The 22639-nt window shown below is 46.2% G+C and overlaps 1 protein-coding gene across 7 annotated transcripts in view; it reads right to left on the reverse strand.

The window, feature by feature from the left end:
* NFIA (nuclear factor I A) overlaps window positions 1-22639 on the reverse strand; it is a 455247-nt gene that overhangs the window by 118512 nt on the left and 314096 nt on the right. For all 7 annotated transcript variants that reach the window (XM_040360816.1, XM_040360813.1, XM_040360812.1 and 4 more), the window contains exons 5-6: window positions 10681-10798; window positions 8723-8850 (exon numbers count right to left, since the gene is read on the reverse strand). In XM_040360816.1, the coding sequence (XP_040216750.1) occupies window positions 8723-8850; window positions 10681-10798 (246 nt within the window). The remainder of the gene's footprint in view (window positions 1-8722; window positions 8851-10680; window positions 10799-22639) is intronic.

The raw sequence follows: 22639 nt of genomic DNA on the forward strand, positions 1-22639 counted from the left end.
TGCATCCTCTCCGTCGCTTCCGGGTATGGGTCTTCGGGAGCGGGCGTTCCTTCTTGATTGACAGTCTTCCTAGAGGCTTCCGACGGTCGCATCCATCGCGTCACGATTTTCCGAAAGAAGCCGAACGTCGGTGCGCAGGCGCAGTATAGAGCCGCACCGACGTTCGGCTTCTTTCGGCTACGAGTGACGCGATGGATGCGACCGTCGGAAGCCTCTCGGAAGGCTGTCAATCAAGAAGGAACGCCCGCTCCTGAAGACCCATACCCGAAAGCGACGGAAGAAGATGCAGCTCGAAAACGGGTAAGTACGGATCATATTTTAATACAAATAGCCGATTCCCCTAGACCGAACGAGCAGAAAGCTAAGGGGAGAAATTTTTTTTTTTTACAAATGGGTGAACTCCCGCTTTAAAGGATCCTTTTTGGGAAAATTAAAGAATTTAGGATCCTCTACCTGCTTTCAAGTTACCCCCTCTTGTTTTTCCCTAATTTCTGGGGTGATTTAAAAAAAAAACGGGATAGAGCCCGAGTGTCAGTTGGCTAGGGGAAGATTCGTTTAGCTAAATGTGATGGTTTAGATCACAGGTGTCAACCACAAGGCCCACGGGCCGAATCCGGCCCTCCAGGCCATTTCATGTGGCCCTCGCACCTCTCAAATGCAGGAGAGCTCCAGCCCTCCTCTGGTCCTATTCCAGACCCTCACTTTCTGCTTTCAAACAATGCATCCAGCTTCTTCCCAGCATTAGCATAAGGAAAGGGGAGTGCATGGGATGTAAAGGAGAGTGGGGGACTCAACTTCTGATGGCGGGGGGCTCTTGACATCTAATGTAAAGGAGAGGGGATGCGCTGGACATCTAATCTTACAGATACAACCGGCCCTTTTGAGGGCAATCATAATGCTGATGCGGGCCACCATGAAATTGAGTTTGACACCCCTGGTTTAGATTGAGGCATCCCATTAACTTTTTGCCATCACGGCCCAGGCTATGGGGAGAGAACGGTGACGTCTCGGACTGCGGGGAAGTGTTTTCTTTTCAGTGACCGTGCAAACCGCCCTCCCGCTTTCGGGGTCTGTGACTCACTGAACATCTGGACTGTATGAGATAATACATTATACAGTCAATTTGAGAAGCCTACAGGAGGAAGCAGATACAGGTATTTATTTATACGGAGAGGAACGCTCCATCATGGGCTGTCAAAACTGGCGGACACAAGTGAGGCTGCTCGGGCCGCAGATATCACAGCAGAAATCTCTGGTGTTGCCTTAGCAAAACGCCCAGCTACTTATAGCCTATTCACATTTGTGCTTTCTGGCAATGTGCACTAAAATGCACTAAAATACGTGCATTATTGAGTATGCTCTATGTAATGCAAAGTACAGCAGTGCCCAACACACCATAACACATATAATGTGTGTTGTGGTGCGCTGCATTGTTAAAGGGTCTTGAATGTTTTTTGTCTACTGTGATGTGAACTAGTTTTAACAGGGTTTCCCTGAGACATAAAAATGACTTCAAGGGTTCCTCTAGGGTAGGGTGACCAGACATCCCCAGTTTCAGGGGACAGTCTCTGGATTAAGGACCAAGTCTGTCCCTGGTTTTGGATTTGAACAGGGGCTGGGGCAATTTCAAAGACAGTGGGGTAGATTCAGGTACTGCTGCGCACTCTTACGGAGGCGCAGCGTTATGTTTTTACGCTACGCCTCCGTAAATTACTTGCGCTACGCTTGATTCAGAAAGCAGTAGCTCCGTAATTTGCGAAAGCGTTCCGTAAAAATGGCCGGCGTAAGCGCGCGTAATTTAAATGATCCCGTAGGGGGCGTGGATCATTTAAATTAGGCACGTTCCCGCGCCGAACGTAGTGCGCATGCTCCGTCGGGAAACTTTCCCAACGTGCATTGTGGCAAATGACGTCGCAAGGACGTCATTTGCTTTAACGTGAACGTAAATGGCGTCCATCGCCATTCACAATTCATTTACGCAAACGACGTAATTTTCAAACATCGCGACGCGGGAACGACGGGTATACTTAGCATTGGCTGCGCCTGCTAATAGCAGGAGCAGCCTTACGCGGAACCCGACGAACGCAAACGACGTAAAATGCGTACGCAGGGCGCGCGTAGGGTTGTGAATCAGCGTGAGTATGTAATTTGCATACTCTACGCTGACCACTACGGGAACGCCACCTAGCGCCCATCGTAAGAATGCAGCCTGCGATACGACGGCATAAGAGCCTTATGCCAGTCATATCTTAGGCTGCAGTCGGCGTAACGAGCTTTCTGAATACAGAAAAGTCGTTACGCCGGCGCAACTAAGCAATTGCGCTGCGTAACTATGGTTACGCAGACGCAATTGCTTACTGAATCCATCCCAGTCAATGCAGAATTAAAAAAAAAAAAAAATTCTGAATTACACACCTCCACTCCGCCGCTCCTACTAGCTTAGGGGGGAGGGGGTATTTTTTTCCATTATATGTGCCCCTTCCTGATGATCATGTGCTGGTCGGAGCAGAGGGACTATTTCTTCAGTTGACTTAAGTCCCGGCCAGCCGCCTGCCTGCTTATCTCCTTGCCTTCCCTGGTGGAGTGACGATCTTCCTCTGCTCCCCGCACAGTAGTAGCCGGCGCCCGGAGAGTAAGACTTGACAGGCTGTGAGGCGGGTAGCGACGGGCAGAGATTCACTGATTGCCGCCATTACTAGTTAAAAAAAAAAATATGTCCCCGAATTTCATTTAAAACATCTGGTCACCTTACTCTAGGGCAGGGGTTTTCAAACTTTCTAAACAAGTCCTTCAGACTTTATAAGGGCCAGACTGTAGGCAGCAGGAGTAGAAAATACCCGTTTTATTGGGAGTAGACAATGTTTTAGGCTTAGTGGTCAGTAGGACCTGTGTAGGAAGAGGAATAGTGTCCCATTTTGATATTAGTGGGAGGGATCATGCTCAGTTGTTTACATCTGTGGGAAAAAATATACCCCATTGTTGTTTTCAGTACCCTATCATTGGTGTCAGTGAGAGGAACAGTGCCCGGCTGTTGGTGTCCATGGAAGGAATGGTGCCTCGTCGTTGGTGTCAATGGGAGGAACAGTTCCATGTATAAGTGGGAGAAAAAGACCCCCCAAAGGCCGGATAAAAGCAAAGGGCCGCATCTGGCCCAGGGGCCGTAGTTTGAAGATCACTGCTCTAGTGTAAAAAGGTTGAGAAAAGCTGGTCTAGATGTTTGAAATCCACCCTTCTGCCTCCAATATCCCTTCTGGGTCATCCGTTCTCTCTCATGCCATGCTGCTCTTCATGATTGGGACTCCATTCTACATGCCATCTGGCATTCACCGTCCATCCAAACCTTTAAAGGCACTTTACTTACAACACTTCTCTTTCTCTCACCTAATTTTCTCTGACTCCTCCAATCAATACTCCCCTCTGTACAACACAAGAACTGCAGACAGCTCTACCTAAGGCCCCTTTCACACTTTTACGACTTGTCAAACAATTTGGAACTGCAAAGTAGCATGACAAATAGTTTCCCATGATTTCCAATGACAACCATTCATATTAGTAAGACTTCAAATCGTTCCGACTTCAAAGTAGTCCCTGCACTACTTTGTTCCGATTTTGATGCCACTTACACAGGCATTCCCTGAAATTGCGTCAAAATCGTGGCCGCGAATCGCGGCAAAATCGCGCGACTTTAAAGTCACAGTAGTGTGAAAGGGGCCTAAGGCCTCGGTTTCTCGGCAAAAAACAGCAAGAAAACTGCTTCTTGCCGAGATTCCCCTTCGTGTGTACGAGGCATTCAGGTTTCTCGTCTGGAAATCAGGCAAGAATCTCGACGAGAAAAAAAGAGAACCTGCTCTCTTTTTTTCTCGTCGAGATTCTCGTTTGCCTGTTTCCAGACGAGAAACCAGAGAGTGTGTATACTTACCTGTCGCCGTGGAAACCCACGCGTGCTCGAAAAGACTTTGACGCTTTGACGGTAGCTTCCACGGCATAGGTAGGGTAAGATGGCATCGAATGTGACGAGCGCATGCTCACCGTACGTGATGACGTCACTGCATTCTTTCCTTTCAAGAGAACCGCGGTTCTTTTGAAATGAAAGTCAGTACACTCGGGCGGCAAGAGATTCTTGCGAAGAATCTCGTCAGGGAAAACAACAGTTTTTTCCTGACGAGATTCTCGGTTGTGTGTACAAGGCCTTACACCATGGCCCAGATTCACGTAGGAGAGCGTATCTTTATGCGGGCATAGCGTATCCTATTTACGCTACGCCTCCGCAACTTAGACAGGCAAGTGCAGTATTCACAAAGCACTTGCTCCGTAAGTTGCGGCGGCGTAGCGTAAATGGGCCGGCGTAAGCCAGAGTAATTCAAATTTGGAAGAGGTGGGCGTGTTGCATTCAAATGAGCTGTGACCCCACGTAAATTACGCGCCTAACGAACGGCGCATGCGCGCGCATGCTCAGTATCACGTCGAATTTACGCCCTAAGATACGCCAGGCCCAATGCCTGTGACGTGAACATAACCTACGCACAGCCCCATTCACGTACGACTTACGTAAACGACGTAAAAAGATACGCTTGCCGACGTCCATACTTTGCATTGGCTGCGTCTCATATAGCAGGGGTAACTTTACGCCGGACGTAAGCCTAACGTAAACGGCGTAGCGGGCGCAAGTACGTTCGTGAATCGGCGTATCTACCTAATTTACATATTTAACGCGTAAATCTACGGAAGCGACCCTTGCGGCCAGCGTAAATATGCACCCAAGATACGACGGCGTAGGAGACTTACGCCGCTCGTATCTTGGCCAAACCTATGCGTAACTGATTCTAAGAATTAGGCGCATAGATACGACGGCTCGCATTCGGACTTACGACGGCGTACGTGGAGATACGCCGTCGTAAGTCCTTTGAGAATCTGGCCCCTTGTATCTATCTCTTCTACTTTCAAACTATAAAATATTTTACATTATGCTATGTTTATAGCCCCTGTAGGTTCTCACTTCCTACAGCATCCCAGAATACGAAAGACCTACGGTTTATATAGTGGTATTAATATATAACAAAAAAAATGAGGCTTCAACATACAGGAGAGAGAACATTGACATAATAAATTGAATAACATTTGAATAAGTGTGGCCTATAAAGTGAACCTATACTCAGATTAGCTATTCCAACAATCAAGCTGGTGGATTATTATTATGATACATGGCCAATGTCATGGCATTAGACATACAATCTCAGCTGAAGGGCCTCTGAGTCAGCCAATCAGCAGTGGTCATATAACCAGGCTTTTGGAGGCAGGCAGGAGCCCAATTTTCCAAAGAAAAACCATTTCCATTTCTTATTTTATAATGGGGCAGGACAATCAGAATAGTCTTACTATCCGAAAACAGGTTCACTTTACAAAAAAATTACTAAATTTGAATCCTTTTAAACATTCTTTTGTATGCATATCAAATATATAAATTACAGAACAGTTTGCACGTGCGAGAACAATACAAAGTCTTTCCGGTTAAAACAAAATTAAATTAAATAAAAAAAAGCCAAGGCAATCAATATTCATGGGTATAATGATCAAGAGCTTACTCCCAAAAAACAGCCAAAACAAAAACAGTATAACAAGCAGCTTTTTCTTGCATCCGTCTGACGCTCGGACCGTGCGCAAAAGTTGCTCCATCTTACCTGCTATTTTTCTTATCCTCTTATGCACTTCTTCCGGAGATTGTAGTGAAATGCGTTGGAAACGCATAAAATAATGGTAAGGCTTAAACCACACATTAAGTCTCTAGAGTACTGTTTAGTTTTACAAGAAACAAGTATAATCTAAATGTAAAGGTGGGGAGGGGGGGCCAAACAAAATCGAGGAAAAAAAGAGGAGCATTTCTCGCTATATACAACCTTACACACCATAAGAATGTTGAAAAAAAAAAATGTATTATTAATATGATATAATACTACAAATATGTTGGTATATTTTAATCCAATAGGGCACTGAAAACAATTATGATGATTAAGGCGCAATGACCCATACCAATCAGATTTTACTTGATTGCAATCAGAACAGTACAGCAGCCATTCTCAACCAGGGTTCCAAAGAACCCCAAGGTTCCTCCAGAGGTTGCTAGAGGTTCCTTGGGATGTGGCCTATAGAAATTTTAATTGTTGGATAGTTTCAGGGTCAATGCTATTTATTAAAACAAGCAAGATGACACTATATATAAATTTACTAGGGTTACTAGTTACTAGGTTAATAGTGGTTATCCCGATACCACTATTTTGAGACCGAGTACAAGTACCGATACTTTTTTCAAGTACTTGCCGATACCGAATACCGATACTTTTTTTTAATGTCATGTGACAGTGGCAGCATTTTTTATTTTTTTACAATTTTTATTTTATTTTTTACAGTGATTTTTTTTATTTTTTTGGGGGGGGGGGGGTGGATTGTCAGTGTGTTTTTTTTTTTTTTTTTTTACATTTTATGTTATTTTTATTTATTTTTTTAAATATTTATTGCAATTTTTTTTTAATCAGCCCTGTTGGGGGTCCTTGGAGAGATATCAGGGGTCTAAACAGACTTCTGACATCTCCCCTTTAAGACAGAGAAAGGGAATAAGGACAGATTCCTCAGTCCCTTTCTCTGCAACCTCAGCTAAAATGAATGAAGCTCCTCCATTCATAAACACAGGTTACGATGCTCAGTTATGTGAATGTGATCAGTTATGTGAATGTGATCACTGACTCTGTCCATTCTGAAAAGGTAGGAGCTGGATTTAGTGGCTCCTACCTCCGCTCTTCATCCTGACAGATTGAGGTGGGAGAGCAGCATGGAGGGGGGGAGAAGTCAGCACGGAGCACGGGGGACTAGGCGGCACGGAGCACGGGGGACAAGGCGGCACGGAGCACGGGGGACAAGGCGGCACGGAGCACGGGGGACAAGGCAGCACGGAGCACGGGGGACAAGGCGGCACAGGGGGACAAGGCAGCACGGAGCACGGGGGACAAGGTTGCATGGAGCACGGGGGACAAGGCGGCACGGAAGTCCGACGGAAAGAAAGAGAACAGGTTCTCTATCTAAGGTCCGTGGGACTTCCGACAAAAAAAGTCAGATGGAGGCTACACACGGCCTTTTTTCTTGGAAAGTCCGCCTGTGTGTACGAGACATAAGGGTGACATTCTGACCTCCACCGTAATGTCCCATACACACGATCAGAAATTCCGACAAGAAAAGTCAGATGTGAGCTTTTGGTCGGAAATTCCGACCGTGTGAAGTAGGCTCCATTGGACTTTTTCTGTCGGAATTTCTGCCAACAAAAAGTTAAGAGCTGGTTCTCAAATTTTCCGACAAGAAAAGTTCTGCTCGAAAATTCCGATCGTCTGTATCCAATTCTGACGTGCAAAAAAACACGCATGCTCTGAATCAATTTGATGCATGATCGGAATCATTGAACTTCATTCGTAGTGTTGTACGTCAACGCGTTCTTGACGGTCGGAATTTGTTGTGACCGTGTGTATGCAACACAAGTTTGAGCCAACATCCGTCGGAAAAAAAAAACCACGGTTTTGTTGTCGGAATGTCCGATCGTGTGTACGCAGCATAAGGGTTGAATTTTTCCTATTGACTACCAATGTAAGAGGTCTTTTCTCCACTGATCCCTGAGGTTTCTAAAGACCTGAAAATTATTTTTGGGGGTTCCTCTGGGGTAAAAACATTGAGAAAGACTGCAGTAGAGGATGAATTCTGATTGGTTGGTTGTTAGGTAGCTGCACCTAAATCTTTACGTCTTTGTACAATCCCATAAATAAACACTGGATGTAGAGGCTAAGACATTCTTGAGAGCTTCAAGAATCCTCAGCAGTGACTTGATACATATTTTATGTATCGGTTAAATCTAACCACCCCAGGAATATATTGTTGGGCATGTGTACTGATTCTGGTTATCAACTGAACTGCTAGAAAACATTTAGGATGGTTTTAGCGGGTTCGTGAGCAGATGTCTCAATGCCCATTGGTCTCAGCCAGACACATGTCTGTCCTCAACCAGCCTTGAGATACCTACAGACACTGGATGGAAGCCAGACATGGAGGTACAATATGACTGCCATAATATCTTTCTATAAACATGCTTGTTGGCTGCGGCCATCTTAAATCCTATGGCAGATGAAAAGGAGGCACTGAATGGGCACACCAGTGGCTTAAAAAAACAAGTTGGGCCAGGGAAAGTCTGGCTTACATCTATAAGCACTTATAAAGTGCCTACAGGCATAATGGCTAACCTGTACTACAAAATTGGTGGCCAGAATTTGGCTGCTGTAGATAGTAAGTTTTCAAACATAACTTATTTGTTTATATCTTAAGCCCACTGAGCTTCAATAGGCCGCATGGCAACCATTATTCCACCATTTTTTTTAGCATGAGTAGGTTGACAAATAAGGGAAGAGCTAATAAAGTGGTCATGTGACACCTTAACTGCTAACATGACGTTCATGGTGCACTCTAGTATAAATGACCCAAATGGCATCTAAACACAAAAGTAATCGACCGTACAATGAATGATATGCTCTGCTAAGTAAAGAGAACACTGGAAAAATGTACAAAGCCTTGACTCCACACCAGACAACGAAGGATACACACAACACTCTACAACACTCTATGGGCGCTGAAGGCTTCGGAGCTGAAAGCTGCCAATGCCCTCATGAAATGCAATCAAAAGTTAGCGGATTACCTGGCTCCACATCGTGCCATCCGCTCGACTGGCTGCCGCTTCCTGGTGATCTTCCCTGGTTTGTGTAAAATGGCTCTTCTCCAGGGCTATCCATTTCGTCTTCTACAGACTTGAGGCGCTTCGTGGAACTTGTAAAGAGAAAGAGGAGGAAAATTATTGGACAAACCTAACGTGTGAGGTCAATGTTACAGTGCAGAAAGTAACGAGGTGCAGAGAGCAACCAATCAACCACTAGGGTGACCACATTTGCAAACTACCATTCAGGGACACCCTCCCTTCCCAAATATCAACTTGTACTGTAACGAATCACAGAACAGTGATTGGACACAAGAGGCGGGATTTATGATTTCTCCAATCACAAGCAGGGGGCAGGATTGTGCTTCTCCAGGCATTCCCGGCCAGGACAAGTACTGTCAGTGAGTAAAGCGGTGATGTGGCGGCCTTTTTTGGGGGCATCAGATTGGCCTGGGGGGGTGGCTGTGTCAGTTTCATTCCAGGACACTGTATTGTCCTGGAATGAATGTGCCCGGGACAGACCTGCAAAATGTGGTACTGTCCCGAGCAATCCGGGACACGTGGTCACCCTATGGACCACTGATGGTCCATGAGAAAACGTTGGTGGTCCCCAGGGGTTCTGCCGCAAATCAACAGTGTGGCAGATGTATACACTGTTGTTTTCAATGTGCACCAACAGTATTGACTGCTGATTGCATTGATACCCGATGCCTCCTCTGTAGATCCAGCTCCTGTGAATTCAGAGGGAGGTGCCGGGAGTAGTTCAGAGAGTAGAAGGTGAAGAAAAAGGGGACTTCCAATGGAAGTGCTGCCCCCACAGCAAGCAGCTTGCTATGGGGGCACTATTTAGACACAGAGCTGCGTCCTGGCCCTGCCCCTGTGCCCATTCTCTTCTCATTGGCTGACTGACTTTGATTAAAAGCAGCAGGAGACAATGGCGCCGCCCTGCTGTCTCAGCCAATGAGGAGTGGAGCCCCGTGCAGCCGAGAGCCTCCAACAAAATCACTGGATAGAGATGGGGCACAGGTAAGTCTAAGGCCCCATACACACGATAGAATTTATCCGCGAATACGGTCCAGCGGACCGTTTCCGCGGATAAATCCTCTTGGGGATTTCTGCGGATTTTCATGCAATGGAGTGTACACACATCGCATTGAAATCCGCGCCGAAATCCTCTGGCGATGACGTGTCGCGCCGTCGCCGCGATTATGACGCGGCGACGTGCACGCCGCTGTCATATAAGGTATTCCACGCATGCGTCGAATCATTACCACGCATGCGGGGGATCCCTTCGGACGGATGGATCCGGTGAGTCTATACAGACCAGCGGATCCATCTGTTGGGATGGACTCCAGCAGATGGATATGTTGTGCATGTCAGCAAATATTCGATCTGCTGGAATCCATCCCAGGGGAGATATATCCGCGGAAAAAGATCCGCTGGCGTGTACACACCATAGGATCTATCCGCTGAAACCCATTTGCTGGGATTTATCTGCGGATGGATTCTATGGTGTGTACGGGGCCTTAGAGGGGCTGCTGCACACATAGAATGCATTAGGATAAGAAACCTTCTGCCTTTACAATCACTTTAATGTTGGATCTCTGTCACGCTTTGACTATGGACTGAGTTATTTATACTCATGGCAAGCGCTGACAAAAAGATGACTTTATTATACAACGTAATAACTTTTGAATGGAACATCTCTAAGACGCAGCAATGACCTTTAAGTTAGAAAGAATTGTGCCGAAAAAGTCTCAGAATCTGCAAATCCGACTACCATTTAATACTTGAGGCTAGTCTTATGGGTTATGTGCAAGAATAACTCACAAAACTAATACAGTATAAGGTATTCTAAATTTAGAATGTCTTATTAAAAATAAAAATAAATCACACGTGGCATTTTTACAATTGTGTATGCACACCACCATCCATGAACTCACCTGGTGGAGGAGGTACTGGGTAGTGACCTTCTCATTGCTCCGGGGCTCATGCTGTAATATGAAGAGCTGTCCAGATCTGAAATGGGGAAATTCGGACCCGTTCCTGCAGCTATGGGTGCTGGAAAACAAAAAGGGATGGAAACACGTAAGTTTAGGTTTTAGTTGCATCAAAAAAAGTGACCTGATTGTAACTGGCCACAAACCATTACTTTATTACTGGGTTTCCCCGAAAATAAGCCCGGGTCTTATATTCATTTTGGCAACAAAAGACACAGTAGGGCTTATTTTCGGGGTAGGTCTTACCATGTAATGTTCTGTCTTCTCTCCCCCCCCCCCCCTCCCTGCCTGTCAGGAATACCCAGTGTGAACTGAGTTAAAATGTATGTAAAACCCTATAATCCACTCTATTACAGTATTATATAAATGTACAATGTGTGTGTTTCTGTAATATAAATGTGCCAAATACCTTCGTTATAGCGCCGCTCTGCGCTTCTGCGACCCGCCGGAGCTCTCTTCCCCGCAATTATATTACAGAGACACACACATTGTACATTATATCCTACTGTAACCAAGTGGATTCTAGGATTTTACAAGCATTTTAAACTAGGGCTTATTTTCGGGGGAAGGGCTTATATTGCAGCACTCCTGGAAAATAACGCTAGGTCTTATTTTTGGGGGAACACAGTATTGAACAGAATCCTGCCGCTAGAAACAATTTGTTGGGTCTAAAACTTCTCTTAAACCAACTTTACCCTTACCCTACAGATGATCGAAAATTCCGACAACAAAACCGTGGATTTTTTTCCGACGAATGTTGGCTTAAACTTGTCTTGTGGTGAGAAAATAAGATGTTGATGAGTGTTTCAGTGAACCTCTCGGGCTCGGCTCACACTATTGCAATGCGATTTACAATGCGATTATGAAGTTCGACTTTGCATTATCTATGGGGCCAAGTTGCATTGTAAATCTCACCAACGTAGTACAGTAACTTTTTCCAAAATCACGCCATCCTGAGTCGCATTTATTAGAGCAGGCACCATTAAAAAGAATTCTTCTCTGTGAATCTACCCCAGTGTGTGTATATATAAATATATATATATATATATATATATATATATATATATATATACAGTAAAACCTTGGATTGCAAGCATAATTTGTTCCAGAAACATGCTTGTAATCCAAACCACTGCGTTGGACTCGATCGGTTATTTAACCTATGGTGTGTAGGCATGACGGACCAACAGTCAGCTTCAGACCGTTGTCCTCTGGCTATCCTATCGTGTGTACGAGGCCTTAGAGGCGCCTCTCTTCTCTTTTATACTAAGTTGTGAAATGATGCTACTCGTATATCAAGACATCGCTTGTATATCAAATTAAAATGTATTAAAAAAATTAGCTTGTCTTGCAAAACGCTCTCAAACCAAGGTTTTACTGTATATACTGTATTTATCGGCGTATACCGCGCACTTTTTTGCCCTGAAAATCAGGGCAAAATCGTGGGTGCGCGATATACGCCGATACCCGCTTTCCTGCGCCGAGTTTGAATACTGCGCCGGCATATACCGAGCGTAGTACACTCGTTGTATAGTCGGACAGGCTCGGCTCCTCTCGCGCTCACGTCCCGCACGTACAGGACGTGAGCGCGAGAGTAGCCGAGCCTGCCAGACTATACACGAGTGTACTGCGCTCGGTATATGCCGGCGCAGTATTCAAACTCGGCACGGGAAAGCGGGGATCAAGCGGGGAGGACGCCGCAGAAGGACGCCGGACCCGACGAAGAGGACACCCGAAGCCGCAGACGGACGCCGGACCCGACGAGGCCGCCGCGCAAGACACCAAAACTGTAAGTACAAAAATCTTTTTTTCCACAGGAATGTGGGTCCACTTTAGGGGTGCGCGCTATACGCCGGAGCGCGCAATACCCCGATAAATACGGTATATATTAATATTATTATTATTATTTAGGTACTTATATAGCGCCGTCAATTTACGCAGAGCTTTACGTATACATTCACATCAGTCCCTACCCTCAAGGAGCTTACAATCTAAGGTATATATATATATATATATAAATAAAATATATCAATATTAAAATATATTATATTGAAATATAAAATATATTATAGATTCCCTTTTACCGAAAATACGTGAATCATTTTTGCCCTCCTGACAGCAGCCCCAGAAGGCCGTAAAACTGATGAATTTGCATGAAGAAAGGAAGCTGTGTAGTAATTTGTGTAAAAGGTAACACAGATACGGACAGCCATAATTCAGACAGCCTGTAGACAGCAGACTGCTGCAGTACTGAGCGGTTATGGCTGAGAAAAATGACCACATTGCAGTCAGTCTGACATGAATGGAAATCAATCAAAGTGGATGGCTGCAGTACGGAGAGCACAGACGCACTCCCACTCCTAATAGACGCCCAGCGTGCTTCTTCATCACTGCAGCCTGCCGCTGTCATCTGTACAGCCTGGGATACCCACAACTCATTCACCAGCTAGCAAGAGGACCGGGCACAGTTGGGCTCATGTAAAGCCCATCTCCAACTCCACTGCCTCACCCACCCTCCATGCACCAATTTAAAAGAGAAGAAAATTTCGATACCAGGGCTGTACTAAAGTAATGCAAAAGTCGGCATAACTTTTTTATTAACTTACAACCGCGTAGGTTGTTCAAATTTCACATGTTGCTTGAGTACCTTTTCCTCTATAGTAACTCCTCTTCTTCTTCTTTCTCATTGCAAGTAAATAACCACTTATGGATCGCGCTATAGCAGATATACTGGTACAGGGCAGCTTTCCTGCCTGCCTTTACACCAGGGGTCAACAATATCCGGGCGCCAGGTCGCAATTGCGACAAGAAATTGTGACCTGGCGCCCGCCGGTAATTGAGGCTGCGGCTTTGTGGCCTACAAGGGAGCGAAGCCGCGGCCTCAATTACCGGCTGCCGCGGGCTCACCGCGATCACGCGGTGGGGGCGCACGGAGGCACAGGATCTGGTGTCTCCGTGCGCCCCCACCTCGCGTGATCGCGGCGGGCCCGTCACGGCCGGTAATTTGAGGCCGTGGCTTTGCGGCCTTGTGAAGTTCCAAGCTCTTCCTTCTGTGAGCTGGTGCCATCTGGTGGTGGCTGTTGGCATTACAAGTTGAACAGCAATTCTAATGTGTGTCATTTTTCACTATTTTCACTGCCATCTCCTTCCCTCTAATTAGAACCCCCAAACATTATATATATTTTTTATTCTAACACCCTAGAGAATAAAATGGCGATCGTTGCAATACTTTCTGTCACGCAGTTACACATTTTTTTTAATAAAAAAATAAGACAACAGTAAAGTTATCCCAATTTTTTTTTATATTGTGAAAGATAATGTTACGCCGAGTAAATTGATACCCAACATGTCACGCTTCAAAATTGCGTCCGCTCGTGGAATGCCGACAAACTTTTACCCTTTAAAATCTCTATAGGCGACGTTTAAAAAAATCTACAGGTTGCGTGTTTTGAGTTACAGAGGGGGTCTATGGCTAGAATTATTGCTCGCGCATTCGTGAGGTCAGGCACTGATGTTGGACGAGAAGCCCAAGTGGACAATGGATTCCAAGCAGAAGCAATGCACCGCTAGGGTGACCACGTGTCCCGGATTGCCTGGGACAGTCCCACATTTTGCAGGTCTGTCCCGGGCACATTCATTCCAGGACAATACAGTGTCCCGGAATGAAACTGACACAGCCAGCCCCCGGGCCAATCTGATGCCCCCCAAAAAAGGCCGCCACATCACCGCTTTACTCACTGACAGTACTTGTCCTGGCCGGTAATGCCTGGAGGAAAACAATCCCCGCCCCCTGCTTGTGATTGGAGAAATCATAAATCCCGCCTCTTGTGTCCAATCACTGTGCTGTGATTCGTTACACCACAAGCTGATTTTTGGGAAGGGAGGGTGTCTCTGAATGGTAGTTTGGAAATGTGGTCACCCTATGCGCCGCCATTGAGTTCTTGATAAAGGAGGGGTGCAATATGTCCGACATCCACAGAAGGCTACAGAATGTTTACAAAGATCACATCATTGATGAGAGGCACCAATGACAAGACGTTGTTCTCAATAGTTTCATCTCTGTAAACATTCTGAAGACTTCTGTGGTCCTTACTGCAGCCCTGCAGAGCATTCATACCATGACATACAAATGCCGTTCCACCATTATGACACCCAGAAGGGGGCGGGTCCATGACAGCCTGGTCCCACAGGAAGTGGGTTGAATAACTATGGGCGTCATTAGGCCTAGAAGAGGAGCTACATCTCATAGAGGAGCCAACTTTATGTGGAGGAGAGCACCAAATTGAAGGTGAGTATTAACTGCTTGCCGACCGCCCACCGTCGTTTTACGGCGGCAAGTCGGCTCCCCTGCACAAGAGCCCGTAGTATAACGTCGGCTCTCTCGCAGGCCACTAGGGGCGCGCGCGCGCCCCCGCTCGCCCCCGACTCCCGTGCGCGTACAATGTATGAACAGAAGATCAGTGATTTCCCCTAGTGAGGCCACTCCCCTACAGTTAGAACACACCCAGGGAACATACTTAACCCCTTCCCCGCCCCCTAGTGTTAACCCCTTTACTGCCAGTGGCATTTTTATAGTAATCCAATGCATTTTTATAGCACTGATCACTATAAAAATGCCAATGGTTCCAAAAATGTGTCAAAAGTGTCCAAAGTGTCCGCCATAATGTCGCAGTACCGAAAAAAAATCGCTGATTGCCGCCATTACTAGTAAAAAAAAATATTAATAAAAATGCCATAAAAATACCCCCTATTTTGTAGACGCTATAACTTTTGCGCAAACCAATCAATAAATGCTTATTGCGATTTTTTGAATGAAAAATATGTAGAAGAATACGTATCGGCCTAAACGGAGGGAGTTTTTTTTTTTTTTTTTTTTTTTTTTTGGGGCATATTTATTATAGCAAAATAGTAAAAAATATATTTTTTTTTCAAAATTGTCGCTCTATTTTTGTTTATAGCGCAAAAAAGAAAAACCGCAGAGGTGATCAAATACCACCAAAAGAAAGCGCTATTTGTGGGGAAAAAAGGACGGCAATTTTGTTTGGGAGCCACGTCGCACGACCGCGCAATTGTCAGTTAAAGCGACGTAGTGCTGAATCGCAAAAAGTGCTCTGATCTTTGGGCAGCAATATGGTCCGGGGGTTAAGTGGTTAAAGAAAACATTTTTTTTCGGTAATAAACCCAAAAGCAAACATTTTATATATTGCAGCTTACCAATCATTAGATGTGGGGGCTGCATTTGTTTTTGTTTTTTTCCCCTCTGGTTTCACCAAGTGATCTGGCCAGTAACACACCTCCTGTATTAGAGCGCCCCCACTTTCGATGAAGGAGCACAGCAGACAGGAGTATTGTCAATCTGGGAGGAGGGTATTGTTGCAAGCTTCTCTATAAGGCCACATTCACACGAGGCGGACTCCGTTCCTACGGAGTCCGCCTGCTCATGCCAGCTCAGCGGGAGATCAGTCCGCAGATCTCCGCTGAGCTGATGGATGACAAGCTCCTCTCTGCTCACTGAGCGGGGAGGGGCTTGTCGGGCACCGCTGTCTCCTATGGAGCGATCTGATGAAAACGGACAGCATGTCCGTTATCATCAGATCTTACCCGATCCGCCATGGACGGATGGGGACGTGCCCCCCATACGTCTGTTTTTAGTGGATCGGATAGGGTCGGATGTCAGCGGACATGTTTCCGCTGACATCCGACGCTCCATAGGGATGCATGGAACGGCCGTTCAGGTCCGCCGTCAAAACTGACAGGCGGACCCGAACGGTCCGTCGTGTGAATGAGGCCTAAATGTTTATATTTGCCTCATTATTCACCTTTACCCTTCAGGACATACTTCAACAGCGATTGCAAAGACGACGCGTTTCAGATGCGTGGCCCCCTTTGTCAAGGACATGCCTCTGAATCGCGCCTCCGAAGCACGTGTGTCTTCGGGATTTCTATTACAGATTGTCAGGATATCCACAAGGCGGACTGAGCTGCTCTATCCTCACACAGACCAAGGGATGCTAGCATGGTTTTATTATATGTGTTCCTGTTTTTTTTAATTAAAGATTTAGGGCTAGATTCAGAGAACAGTTACGCCGGCGTATCAGTAGATACGCCGTCGTAACTCTGAATCTACGCCGTCGTAAATTTAAGCGTATTCTGGAAACCAGATACGCTTAAATTAGGCTAAGATACGAGCGGCGTAAGTCTCCTACGCCGTCGTATCTTAGGGTGAATATTTACGCTGGCCGCTAGGTGGCGCTTCCATCAATTTCAGCGTAGAATATGCAAATGAGCTGGATACGCCGATTCAGAAACGTACGTGCGCCCGGCGGATTTTTTCACGTAGTTTGCGTAAGGCTTTTTCCGGCGTAACGTTACTCCTGCTGTATGAGGCATAGCCAATGTTAAGTATGGACGTCGTTCCCACGTCGAATTTAGAATTTTTTACGTCGTTCGCGAATAGGGCATTGCGTAAATTACGTTCACGTCGAAAGCATTGACTATTTGCGACGTGATTAGGAGCATGCGCACTGGGATACGTTCACAGCCGGCGCATGCGCCGTTCGTGAGAAACGTCATTTACGTGGGGTCATGTTTTATTTGCATAAAACACGCCCACCTCTTGACAATTTGAATTCGGCGCGCTTACGCCGGCAGATTTACGCTACGCCGCAACTTACGGAGCAAGTGCTTTGTGAATACTGCACTTGCCTCTCTAAATTGTGGCGGCATAGCGTAAATAACATACGCTACGCCCGCACAAACTTATGTCCCCCTACCTGAATCTAGCCCTTAATGCACTAGGGCACTGTGCTCTCTTCTCTTTTTGCGTTTTGGCTAAAGATATACTTGAAGAATAGACACCTAAGCGGAAAAAATACAAAATGCTGATATCTAATGAAAATAAAGGGGAAAAAACTTTATTGGACAAAAGATCTTAAACAAATGCATTTCAAGGGTCGTGAACCCTCATCACCGGGGCTGGTCAGTTGGAATGGGCTATCTGTCCCAGATGGAGGATTAAGTAGGTGTGCAATGCTGGAACCGTTGTAATAAAATTTATACGAGCCAAGCTGCTTGTAATCAGAAAAACCGGCAGTCACAGCAATTGGACTGTCCAATGCACTTTTGATTATAAGCAGCTTTGCTCATATAAAAAAGGTTATTAGAATCCTTCCAGCAGGACCTGTATAGTACTATCTCCTACCTAATCCTCCATCTGGGACTAATAAACCACTCCAGTGGATCAGCCCCGATGAGGAGAGTGCCCAATCCTTGAAACGTGTCGGTATAACGTGAGCCTGTGCTTGGACAAGGCCTTTCCTTCCCTTAGCTCACCTACCAGTCCCTTCAACTCGTGGGAATGGAGAGAAAATACTCGCTACCTCCAGGTGTGGAGGACCATGAGACTCACTCCATGTGACAGTGCTGCTGTTTGGTGATTGGCTGCTTGGTCCTGTTATTTACGTTCATAAAGTGATTGTAAAGGTAATTCTTTTAAAAATAATAAACATGTCATACGGACCTGCTCTGTGCAATGGTTTTACACAGAGCAGCCCCAATCCTCCTAGTATGGGGTCCTTCACTGGCACTCTGGGTTCCTCCTTTTCTCTGAGTGACACCACAGGAAGCTACTACGTATTGGTGGCACATGTGCGGGCTCGATCCTAAGCTGGCTGTGTGTCAATTGACATTTAGAGTGTGTCTTGGCACTGCCCCCCTCATCACTGGATTTGATTGACAGCAGAGAAAGCCATTGGCTCTGAGTCCAGTGAGGAGGGAGAGAGGGAGCATGACTGCTGCTCTTGGGCACAGCACTGGATCGAAATCGGGCTCAGGTAAGTATTTGGAAGAGTGACAATAGAAGGTGCCTTACCTTAAAGGAGTTGTAAAGTCTCAAGGTTTTTCACCTTTCTTGCAGTAAGGTGAAAAACCTTCTGTCGTGTAGCAGCCCCCCAGAGCCCTCCTTTTACTAACCTGAACCCAATCTTTCCAGCGACGAGAACGAACCCAGCAGCTCCAGCCGCTGTTTCAGGTCCCCATTGGATAGATTGAAGGCTTCAGGAGCCATTGGCTCCCGCTACTGTCAATCAAATCCAGTGACACGGGAGCCGGGGGTCGAGGCCGAGTCCTGCTGTCTGTCAATGGACGCAGCAGCAGGACTCGGGAGCACACCCATGGAATGTGGCTCTCCATGTGGGCACTCGATGCGGAGGAGGAGCGCCGCTGGGGGACCCCAGAATAGTAGGATCGCAGCCGATCTGTGCAAAACCCTTGCACAGGGGAGGTAAGTATAACAGGTCTGTTGTTTAAAAAAAAAAAATCACTTTAAAGGGGTTGTAAAGGTTTAATAATAATAAAAAAAATAACAAACATACCATACTTACCTCCACTGTTTTGCACAGAGTGGCCCCAATCCTCGTCTTCTGGGGTCCCTCAGCGGCTGTCTCGGCTCCTCCCCACAAGAGCTAATCCCCTCTGGAAAGTGCTCTCCCAAGGGGGTTAGTTGCGGGTGCGCTCTTGTGTGATACAGTCGGCAGCCATAGCCGACGTGTGTATCACTTGGCCCCGCCCCCCGGTGTGCCGCGTTATTGATTTGATTGACAGCAGCGGGAGGCAATGGCTGCGCTGCTGTCAATCATCCAATGAAGAGCCATCAAGAGCTGGGGGAAAGCATCGCTGGATCGCGCTCACGGAGATTGGGGGCTCAGGTAAGTAAAACGGGGGCTCGGGGGGCCGGAGAGTGCAAGGTGTTTTTTCACCTTAATGCATAGGATGCACAAAGCTTTACAACCCCTTTAAAGCAGGGAGGGCAAAAAACCTTCAGCCTTCACAACCACTTTAAAGTGGAACTAAACTTACAAGGTAAGTATTAATAAACTGTGAGCAGGCAGCTCTGTATTGCAGAAGAGTCATGCAGTTAGCTAGATTCAGAGAGACTTAGGCTGGCGTATCAGTAGATACGCCAGCCTAAGTCAGAATTTGCGTCTGCGCTAATTTAAGCGTATTCTGGAAACCAGATACGCTTAAATTAGGCTCAGCTACAAGTGGCGTAAGTGTCTTACACCGTCGTATCCTAAAGTGTAATTTTTAGGCTGACCGCTAGGTGGCGCTTCCATTGCGGTCGGCGTAGAATATGTAAATCAGTAGATACGCCTATTCACGAACGTACGCCCAGCCGACGCAGTACAGATACGCCGTTTACGTAACGCATTAGCAGGCCTAAAGTTGTTCCATCAAATAGATGGAATAGTAATGTTAAGTATGGCCGCCGTTCCCGCGTCAAAATTCGTCGTCCGTGAATAGGGATTTACGTCATTTACGTCCACGTCGAAATCAATAGGCCCGTGCGGCGCACTTAGCCGCAATGCACACTGGGAAATGTAGGCGCACGGCGCATGCGCAGTTCCAAAAAAACGTCAATCATGTCGGGTCAAGCCTAATTATCATAAAACACGCCCCCTCAGCCTAATTTGAATTAGGTGCCCTTACGCCCGCCCTCTTTAGGCTACGCCGCCGTAACTTAGCAGTCAAGTACATTGTGAATCATGTACTTGCCTCGCTAACTTACGGCGGCGTAGCCTAAATGCCATAAGCTACGCCGCCGCCGCAAGTATGCGCTCGTCATCCTAAATCTGGCCCAGTGAGTGCAAAATCTAGTGCAGCTCCCATTAGCTTCGAGTTTTTTTTTTTTTTATTAAACAAGCTGAAGTTAGCCCACGTTCACATTGGGCCAATTGGACATTCAATTTGCCGACTTTGCGGCGGCGCACCAATTCCCAAAAGTAGTTCCTGCACTACTTTTGGTGACTTTTGGGGTTCGATTTCAATAGACATGTGTGCATGAACCCGCCCAGATGTCTGTCAAATCGCCCCCCAAAGTTGGACTGAAACGTCGGTTTAAAAATCGTGCGAGTTTAGCTGAACTTGCGTAATTTAAAACCCGCCCTCGGTGTAAACGAGGGCTTAGAAGCCGATTGGCTACTATGCACAGCTGCACCAGATTCGCCGTCACTTTTCATGGTTTCCCCATAAGCTGATGAATTCGGAGAACCTCTTTAAAGCGGGAGTTCACCCGAAAACATTTTTTACCCTCAGATTGATGCTCATTTTGTCAAGGGGAATCGGATAGTTTTTTTAAAATCTAAGCAGTACTTACCGTTTTAGAGAGCGATCTTCTCCGCCGCTTCCGGGTATGGTCTTCGGGACTGGGCGTTCCTATTTGATTGACAGTCTTCCGACGGTCGCATACATCGCGCTACGAGTAGCCGAAAGAAGCCGAACGTCGGTGTGGCTCTATACGGCGCCTGCGCACCGACGTTCGGCTACTTTCGGAAAATCGTGACGCGCTGTATGCGACCGTCAGAAGCCTGTCGGATGACTGTCTATCAAATAGGAACGCCCAGTCCCGCAGCCTATACCCGGAAACGGCGGAGAAGATCGCTCTCTAAAACGGTAAATACTGCTTAGATTTTAAGCGATTCCCCTAGACAAAATGAGCCTCAATCTAATGTTAAAAATTAACTTTTCGGGTGAACCTCCACTTTAAGCAGAATTCACGTCAACTTTTAGTTCAAAGATCTCCCTTTTATGTATTATACTATAAACCAGATCACTATGTGAGAACGCTGACACGTACACAGGAGTTTCCTACGATGCGGTGAGATCCGTTGTGTTTAAACAAGCTCGATAACATTTTCATAAATTCCTACATATTAGAAAAAAAAATTGACTTTTTTTTTTTTGTTCTGTAATACATTAAAATACTATGCTTACAGCACAGTATTTTAATTACTTAGCATAACTGTGCCTCTCTCTGCCACCGCCAGTGGTGAATGAGACTTCAGGCTGCTTGTACAGTACCAAGGTGAAATGTAATTAAATTAAACCATTTTCCATAATAGCAAAAATTTATGGCTATGAAAAATCAGCTGCACTGAGGACGTCTCCCTTCCAGACACAGAGAGAGAGAGAAGCAACGAGAGAGAGAGAGAGAGAGAGAGAGAGAGAGAGAGAGAGAGAGAGAGAGAGAGAGAGAGAGAGAAGCAATGAAAGAGAGAAGCAACGAGAGAGAGAGAGAGAGAGAGAGAGAGAGAGAGAGAGAGAGAGAGAAACAACGAGAGAGAGGGAGGGAGAGAAGCAAAACAAGAGAGAGTGGAAAAGTGAAAGAGAGAAGGAGAGAGACAAAGAGAGAGAGAGAAGCAAAGATAGAGATAGAGAGAGAGAAAGTGAAAGAGAGAAAGGCAGAGACAGAGAGAGGGAGAGAGGGAGAGAGAGAGAGAGAGAGAGAGAAACCAAAGAGAACCAAAAAAAGAGATAGAGGAAAAGTGTGTGAGAGAGAAAGAGACAGAAAGAGAGGGAGAGAAGCAAACACAGAGAGAGAGAGAGAGAAGCAAAAAAAGAGAGGAAAGGTGAAAGAGACAGAGAGAGAGAAAGAGGGAAAGTGAAAGAGATAGAGACAAAGAGAGAGAGAGAGAGAGTGAAAAAGATAGCGAAGAGACAAAGGGGCAGTGGCGGCTGGTGGTATACTTTTTCAGGGGTCGGGTAAGTCACAGGCACCCCCCCCCCCCACTCTCAGTTGGTCCCAAGCTCTGCACCTACCCCATCTAGGTCGTGGGCAGTGCTTCCTCTGGACGGAGTCGCCTCCTCCTGGTGCTTCACAGCAGCTTCCCCTGCATCTCCTCCCTCCTCAGCAGCCAATAGGATTGCTTCTCCTCTTGGCCAATCGGATGACCTGCTTCCTGATTAGCCGGGAGGAAAATCAGGAAGACAATAGCAAATATTTATTCACTATTGTCACACAACTGGGTGGGCTTGGGGCGCAGTGCTCTGTGCCCCAACCCCACTTTTTTTTGCAGCCTATAAAAGCCTCTGGCTCTAATCATGTGTTTAAAAAAAAAAAACAACA

This window comes from Rana temporaria, chromosome 7, assembly GCF_905171775.1.
Source record: "Rana temporaria chromosome 7, aRanTem1.1, whole genome shotgun sequence".
NCBI lineage: Eukaryota > Metazoa > Chordata > Amphibia > Anura > Ranidae > Rana > Rana temporaria.